Source organism: Anabrus simplex, chromosome 2 (assembly GCF_040414725.1).
Source record: "Anabrus simplex isolate iqAnaSimp1 chromosome 2, ASM4041472v1, whole genome shotgun sequence".
Classification (NCBI taxonomy): Eukaryota; Metazoa; Arthropoda; class Insecta; order Orthoptera; family Tettigoniidae; genus Anabrus; species Anabrus simplex.
Genome location: NC_090266.1, coordinates 1,041,454,256 through 1,041,462,899, shown reverse-complemented (window position 1 = coordinate 1,041,462,899; position 8,644 = coordinate 1,041,454,256). Strand labels below are relative to the sequence as shown.

Below are 8,644 nucleotides of genomic sequence, written 5' to 3'. Positions count from 1 at the left end.
ATGCATTCAGTAAGAAGATATTATGAAGTCTGAAGTACATAAAAGAAAATCACAACTACAAATAAACTTATCACTAAACTTACCTGATGTGCAGTACTTATTATGAACAATCATTTCCTATACTCCACAGCATGGAAAGTTCTTTTACATAATTATTTCAGAGACCAAGAATCACTCGAACTCGCCTAAGTAAAAGTCATTTTTTGCTCAGACTTCTAAATCATTTGTTCACACAATCAACATAAGGTGGAGTCTTTCAGCATTTGGAGCATGATATTAGGTACTGAACCTGCTTGCACTATGCAGGATTATGCTGCACAGGAGAAAGTATAATGTGAATAAGATTTATGAATGAATGAATGAATGAATGAATGAATGAATGAATGATTGAATGAGGGAAATGAATGAATGACCTTTAAATACAATTTTTTAGTTGAAGAAAACCACAGAGTATTTTATTTTGTATATAAAGAACAGAACTGAGAAATACAAAAATACAATGCACATCTTGTTACAAAAGGCACATTAATATTTGGCAACACATAAATATTATGTAGTGGTTCTTTCTTTCCTCATATATCCCCCCATGAGGGAGCACCAGAAGAGAAGTATAGTAAAATTTACAGGATACCTTATCAAAACACAGAACAGAACAACAAACCCTACCAGTATAGTGGCAAGTGCAGTCAATATGCCAAAATCATCAAGAGTGAAGATATTCAAAGTGCAACTAGTGTAACACTACACAGTTGGTAATAAATTAAATGCCTGTTGGATGAACACATTTAAAATGCTGAATTATCCTTCCTTATGCTTTAAACCCTAACCTTACGTATATTTCTTTCACAGATCGTGTTTAAAAATGCATTCAGTAAGGAAATATTATTAAGTCTTTGAAGTACATAAAAGAAAATCACAACCACAAATAAACTTATTTCTAAACTTATATTACTACTCATATTTTCAAATACATAAAAAAGATACATCTATTAACCTTATAAAGTGCAATATTATTCAGATCTCAAACTTAAACAAATACTAACAAACTATAAACAATACGTTCAGCTTATGTACATAAGATACATTTGTTCATCTTGCTAAATGCAAAATTTTCCTGATCTGTAATCAATGTGTGGAAATATATCACATATATCAAATGCTACTTAGAATTACAACAAATCAATTTTTTGAACAAATACAGAGAATGAATGGCTAATACTGCAAGAACATTTATATTTTAGCAAGCTCTATTCATTTGGTTTCCATTACTGTTTTGAATGCTCATATACCTTTTAAGAGACACTGGGTCATCAGCAATACAAGCAAGACCAATGCCTGAAGACAGTTTATCACATAGTTACCTCCACATCTATTTAGTTTACTAAACTTTATTCACAGAAAGAGGTGCCACAGTTTAAAAAATAGGAGTGAGTTAAAAAATACACAAATATACACCACCCCAGACATATTGTCCAATATCGTGCAGCTTCAGCATAAGTGCTACTATATGTAAAGCAAAGCCATTTCAATCCAAAATATTTTCCACTTCCTTTCATTAGGGGTAAATTAAAACTAGAAAAGAATTAAGAGTTGGCCATATTGGCAAAGATGGCACACCTACTATCATTACCTCTGCTACAATACACTCACCTTGTTTCTTGTAATTTGTCACCAATAGGCTTGTGAGTAGAGAGTGTATTTGCCATCTTTCAAACAACAGGGAAACAGGCTATCTCAAAACTAATCACCATAATTAACACTATTTCTTTTAATCTGTATAAAGTCATTAACAGATTGCGGCAATAAAACCTTTCAACTCTTTATTTACCTAATCTGTGAAATAAAAGTACTTGATGCCCATGCAGGGAATATTTGCATAACTGGACAGTATTTGGGAATGGAACAAGCTTTTGGGTAGTTAGGCCATGTGCATTTGCAGAGTTTCGCACAGACGTGTCATTTGGGCTCATCAGCTGGATTGGCACACCCCTCCAGGACTCTGCTTAGCAGTGGCAGACCAAGCACATGGTCCCGCCATGTTAGCAAATAGGGATTGCTAACCTGCTTAAGGAGAAGTGAATTCTCTGTTTAAAAATACTACTCCCCATGGAGTCACACTGCTTTTCTTCTGAAGACACAGAGCAAAGTTCTCTGTGAAATGTAAAGAATTTCACCTTGTTTTCTTCACATGGCACATGCCCAAAATCTATATTACCATGTCTATTCCTAGCAAAGTTCAAAGCATTCTGTGATAAGCTGGAGATGGAATTTTTGTGTCAAGACATTTATGAAACTTCTACTGACTAGTATTCCAGCTCCATGGCTAAATGGTTAGCGCTCTGGCCTTTGATCCAAGGGGACTTGGGTTTGAATCCCAGCTGGCTCAGGGATTTGAACCTTCATTGGTAAATTCCAATGGCTCGGTGTGTGTGTGTGTGTGTGTGTGTGTGTGTGTGTGTGTGTGTGTGTGTGTGTGTGTGTGTGTGTGTGTGTGTGTGTGTGTGTGTGCAGTCTTCAGCATTATAATTCACCTTAGATAGGGCCTCATCCTCACAGACAAGCAGGTCGCACATAAGGTGTCAACTCAAAAGAACTGCACCAGGCCTCTATTATTATTATTATTATTATTATTATTATTATTATTATTATTATTATTAATAATAATAATGTTATTTGCTTTACGTCCCACTAACTACTTTTACGGTCTTCGGAGACGCCGAGGTGCCAGAATTTAGTCCCGCAGGAGTTCTTTTACGTGCCAGTAAATCTACCGACACGAGGCTGTCATATTTGAGCACCTTCAAACACCACCGGACTGAGCCAGGATCGAACCTGCCAAGATTATTATTATTATTATTATTATTATACTGACTAATACGTCAACAGTTCAGTGTATTAAGTATCTGCCATCTTCTGGGCTTCATTTTGGACTTAGGAGGGCATTTAACTGTGACTGGGTTCAAAATATTTTCAATAAATTGTGACACATTTCAGGAAGCAATGGATTGTAGAGCAGTTATATTCAGCATGAACCACATACTGAAAATGCTTATTTTCAATGGCAACCCATTCATATAGAAGGTAGAAGAGACTTACAGATAATATAATATCCAGGCAGGGTCAAGTTACACATGAATGGAAGCAGACTACAGTTCCAGATTCAGTGAAGAATTATTTTAAACAACTTTAAAGAACCTCCAATTAAATTCAGGTAACCTCTTGATTACTTTACATCGTGAATGAATTGTGTTAAACCAAGTAAAATTTCCATGCAATAACGCTTGGGTAAATTTTTAGGTCTAGGATACATTACAATGGAGCAAGCAATAATGACATACATAAGAGGTTTTTATAATTCAGAAGATTTAAGTGTGAATAATGCTGTGATCTGATCAGAAGAAGTAGAATAAGTTTTCCACTCACAGATTGTAAAGTCTTATTTACAAGAGGGATACATCTGATAAGCTGCATTATCCCAACAAACAACTTGTGAGGATTATGATCATAATTTTCTGGTGTGTGTCGAGTAGAGAGTGTGAAATATTGACTGAAATTGTTTTTTTTCCTATTTCATACGAACTGCTCTTACTGAAATGTGCTTCATCTGTCAGCTGTTATAAGAAACTGTTATGCCTTTTTATGAAATTACACTTTCAATTGCTCTTAACAGAACTGGCAGCAAAGAAACAGAACACTTTAAGCACGCTAAATACCTCAACAGCGAGGTGATTTGTCAGAAGATACATCGGGTATATGCAGTGCAGTATGCTTTTCCAGTGCTGGAAGAGCTGCGACGTGAGTAGCAAAGAATTTTTGTACTATTGCTTGTATGGGTGATTAGTTTAAGTGGGGAAACATTAAAGGCATAACAGATGGTGATGGTACAAGAAACAGGAAGGAATGGCTCTGAGGAGCAGCAAAGTAACATGAATTTACAGGTTAGTTTCAGACAAGGTTGGGATTTGAAGAATGTGATGAAGAAGATGAAAATGAGTGGCTGCAAAGTGATGTTGATCCAGGTTTTCAAAATTTAAATGAAAATAAAACTGTAAAATGTCTCCACGGTATGCTGCATGCTACAGAGAATGAAACAAACAAAGATTGAGGTAGTGGTGATGACAATAACAGAACAATGCATGCAGAAGGGTTTGCTATCACGGAAACGACAATGATATGGAATGAAAGACAATCTGATTATGCTGCTTTATTCCACTTCTTCTGCTGAAGAGATTGCAAGATCTTGCAGCTAAAAACTGGAGGTGTATGTTCAAAGAATGAAAAAACAGCCATTAAATCACACTATAATATACTGTGTCATTACTATTAAGTATTGTATTCAGTATGTAAGGTACTGCATTTTGATGGTAATGCTACCTGAGAGAAACCTTTTAATTTTATGCACTATGTGATTTCAAGGTTTGGTTATCCAAACAATCAAATACCCCAATGATAGCTGGTCCCCTTAGTTCCGAGAATTTATGTTCCACTGTAAAGACAGGCTGAAATTTCAACACTCAGAATTTCATGTACATATTAAAACTGTGATTTTTTATGAAGAAATTTGTAATAAATATTACAGTAAACACTTCCTTTGGCATAGTATATGATCAATTCATTTAACATCAAATATCTACAACAACAAAAAAGGGGGATAAATACTGGCCAATGATTGCTCATGTCTGCAGTTTTTAAGTACATTTAGCATTCACAGTGAAATATAATGGAAGTACTTATCAAAAAACAGAAATAATTTTTAAAAATAAATGAGCTGCTCTTTACTACACAAGACAAAAATTGTACTTTTATGAACAAATATTTTGAATAGTATGTGTAAACATACAAAAATAGAAGGATGTATTCCAAAATATTCTATCAATAACTGCAGTATATGATATAAAAATAGCTGTAAAATATGTATAAAAATCCTTATGTCTGCAATCTAAAAAGCAACATTTATAATAGACACACAAAAATAAGGCTTTAAGTTTCTTAATGCACCACTACCTCTAGCTTAAGTATTTTTTTATGCAACAGTATCTCCAGCTGAATCTGCTTTTTTCCTTTCAGGTTTGTGAGGACTTTCAAGAACCATCTCCATTTCAATATTGTCTCCAGTTTCCATGTTAACACCCCCGTTTGTATCACTATTGTCAGGCACTGTGGAAATTCCATAACTCTTTCGTACTTCTACTATATCGGGATAAGCACTACGAAGAATAAAAATTATTCCAAATATGTTTTTCATAAGAAAAATAGAAGAATTATAACCATGGCCAACCCATAAGTACAATCGAATGACAAGAAATGGAATATCAATTGCACACAAGTGGAAGAGGTTGTAAATCAAAGTTACTGGCCAGAACAAAGTCTCTGTAGTAACATCTGACAGACTGAGCTTGTAAAGGGCAAGAGCAGGCAAAAAGAAATTGAATGAACATAGTATAAGTATGGTGTCATCTAGGTATCGAATAGCTTCCTCTAATGTTACTGCTTTATGGGAGTCTTTAATAAACAAAATTGCTAGAAAGTCCACCGTATCAAGAACTTCAAGGGCAGTCTTTGCACATACAGATGTAACAAAGTTATAGCGAGGAGAATGATGAGGTGCCCAATTGTGGCCTTCAACCAAGAGGCAAAATATTATACCTGACATAGCAATTGCTACTTGCAACAGCTGTGGTCCAAAAGTATCTGCTGGTGTTAATTTAAAAGGAATGCTTGATTTGAATATGATTACCACCTTACTTAATTGAATGGCACTATAGATGATCCATGATGAGTAACTCAGAGGCAATATGCCAAGTTTTGAAGTTGGAAACTTACTGTGAATACGACGAGGGGACAAATTAAACTTGACTGGTGGTGCTGAGTTACGATATACCTTAGTCAGGTATTGGTATGAGACAGTAAGGGTTCCTGCGAACACAAAAAGGCAAGCAAAATCTGCCAAAAACCAAAAATATGGAGTCACTGAATCATTATAATGACTAATAATATAGATATTGAGAATTGTTCCCTGAACAATTAAAACAAATATCAGAAATGCTGCATTTAAAATTTGCAGGATCTTCTTCATTGGTGCACAGCATCTACAATTTGCAGGCATGACTGCTCTCAAATGGAGCACAACCTGAAACACAACAACAAAACTTATGTAGAAACTTTTTTTTTCACCTGTCATTTTATATCACATCGACACAGATAGGCCTTGTGGCGACGATGGAATAGGAAATGGCTAGGAGTGGGAAAGAAGCGGCTGTGGCCTTAATTAAGGTACAGCCCAAGCATTTGCCTGGCGTGAAAATGGGAAACCAAGGAAAAATATCTTCAGGGCTTCCGACAGTGGGGTTCGAACCCACTATCTCCTGAATACTGGCCGCACTTAAGCGACTGCAGCTACTGAGTTCGGTTCAGAAAACTAATAATGATAAGGAAATTATATTAGACTTTCAGATTAGCAGGTTGTGTCAGGTACAGATGGTATGTGCCAAAGAGATGTTCAGAATCGAACAGAGCATCGGATGTGAAAACCAAGTACATGTTACACCACGCACCAAAGAGGCATTAAGAACAGAGCATCGGACAAGAAAACCTAAGGTTGCGAGTTCAGTACGTACCAGTTTCCTGTTTACTACTTTTATTCTGTACTTAACATCTCTTTGGCTGTACTGGATGTACCCAACATGACTTTGTCTATTTCAAGTACACTGTGGTCATGAAAGCTAAATATTCAATTCAAATGAGAAAGTTAATTTATAGAACTTAAACTGAGAAATATCTAGTATTTATATGCGAGAACTTTATTTGTCTTTATAACTAATTTTATGCCAGGGGTGTGGTACTGGTTACTCAAATCCTCCTCTCTCAGCCTACCAACAAAGAAAAGCAGATTACATAAAATCAACATCAATTAACCCATTAACGCTCTTATATAATAATGTATATTTCCAAATCCTTTGGGTTTAATCTACTTATTGAAGATATGAGTGCAAGAAGTACATAATGACCACATACTGTGAAATTCAGTTTTTGCTGCATAACTGTACCCATGCCCTCCCTCTGTCGATCAGTATAACAACTCTGTATAAATACACTGCCTTACAAAAAAGGATAAGCACCCAGGAGTGGTTGAAAATGAATGAAACTACATATGCTTGAAAGACCATGCGCCTTTACTGAACTGATTACAATATTGAGATGAAAGAGGCAAGGCTGTTGGCAGTTACAGGTGGAATGTTGGCGCCAGGTCAGTAGGGTGTCGCACCCCCCCGCCGCAATGCATGCCTTTATGCAGTTCAGAATTGTGTCAAACAACATTTGGATCCTCTTCTGAGGCAAGTTCGTCCACAGTTGTTGCAGATGTCCCTCCAGATTCCGCAGGTTGGTACTGCGATGGAGCCCCCTTCCAATGTCATCCCATACGTGTTCAACGATGGAGAGGTCCGGGGATCTTGCTGGCCACGGGAGGACCACAACATGCTCTAGGCAGTCCATAGAAACACACGCTGTGTGTGGGCATGCATTATCTTGTTGGAACACTGTCCCAGGGTGCTGTGCCATAAGGGGTAGGAAGTGCAGACATAGAATGTCTGTGACGTATTGCTGTGCTATCAAAGTCTGCCGAAGCACTATTAGACGTGAACTGAACGCATATCCTATGGCACCCCACACCATGATGCCAGGGACTATGCCTGTGTATCTTTCCACAATATAGGCAGGATCTATCCTCTGCCCTCGACGTCGCCAAACTTGCACACGATGGTCATCAGAGGTTATGGAGAAGCGGGACTCATCACTGAACATGATGCAACGCCAGTCATCCTCTGTCCATGCCTTCCAAGCAAGGCACCACTCCAAATGCAAGCAATGGTGTTCTGGTGTAAATGGCAACTGACGCATGGGGCGGTAGAACCCCAATTCGGCGGATGCGAGTTATCAAGACACTGTGTGGGAACTCGCACGATGTTGTAGAGTCTCCAGTACATGTTCGTGGATGGCAGGTGCCGAAGTTATGGGATCCCAGAATGCTTGGCGCACCATAATGTCGTCCTCCCTCGGGGTGGTGTTTCTTGGTCGTCCCAAACCTGTATGACGTGACTGGGTGCCCTCACATACCTATTCAGTTCAACATTGGACCACTGTGACATCTGATTGGCTCACATGCCCAGAGATGCCAACTATTACGATTCAATCGTAATAATTACGAATTACCCACCATAATTACGCCTTTACGAATCACACACCATAAATTACGATTCTCTGTTGATTTTAAAATCTAAGTGTCTGAAGTGTTCAAAAGGATGCACAAGGAATGCCATTACAGCTTGAATTCTCAGAATATTATTTTCGGATTTCTCAGTAAACATTTATACCCTTTTCCTGTCCCTTGTTTGAGAATATTTCGAGTTTTCACGCGCCGAACGCAGTGTAGGCTTCCAGTAGGGCTCTACCGGAAATATAGGCACCTGTGAAATGGTATATCTTGCGGAATTGTTGTCTTTGTTCGTCACATGATCAGACTTCCATGCAAGTATGAGAGTTGTGTTTGTTTTGGCGGCAGAGTGGTGACAAACTCCGTTTAATTGTGAATACTGTGTGCATGACTGTTGAAGAAGTATTTATTGTGATTTTGGTTGTCAAATTT

The 8,644-nt window shown here is 37.5% G+C and overlaps 1 protein-coding gene across 2 annotated transcripts in view; it reads right to left on the bottom strand.

The window, feature by feature from the left end:
- Positions 1-425: 425 nt before the first annotated feature.
- Positions 426-8,644, bottom strand: part of LOC136864679 (transmembrane protein 121B) — an 83,887-nt gene continuing 75,668 nt past the window's right edge. For both annotated transcript variants that reach the window (XM_067141990.2, XM_067141989.2), the window contains one exon: positions 426-6,130. In XM_067141990.2, the coding sequence (XP_066998091.1) occupies positions 5,024-6,106 (1,083 nt within the window). In that variant the 5' untranslated portion in view covers positions 6,107-6,130 and the 3' untranslated portion in view covers positions 426-5,023. The remainder of the gene's footprint in view (positions 6,131-8,644) is intronic.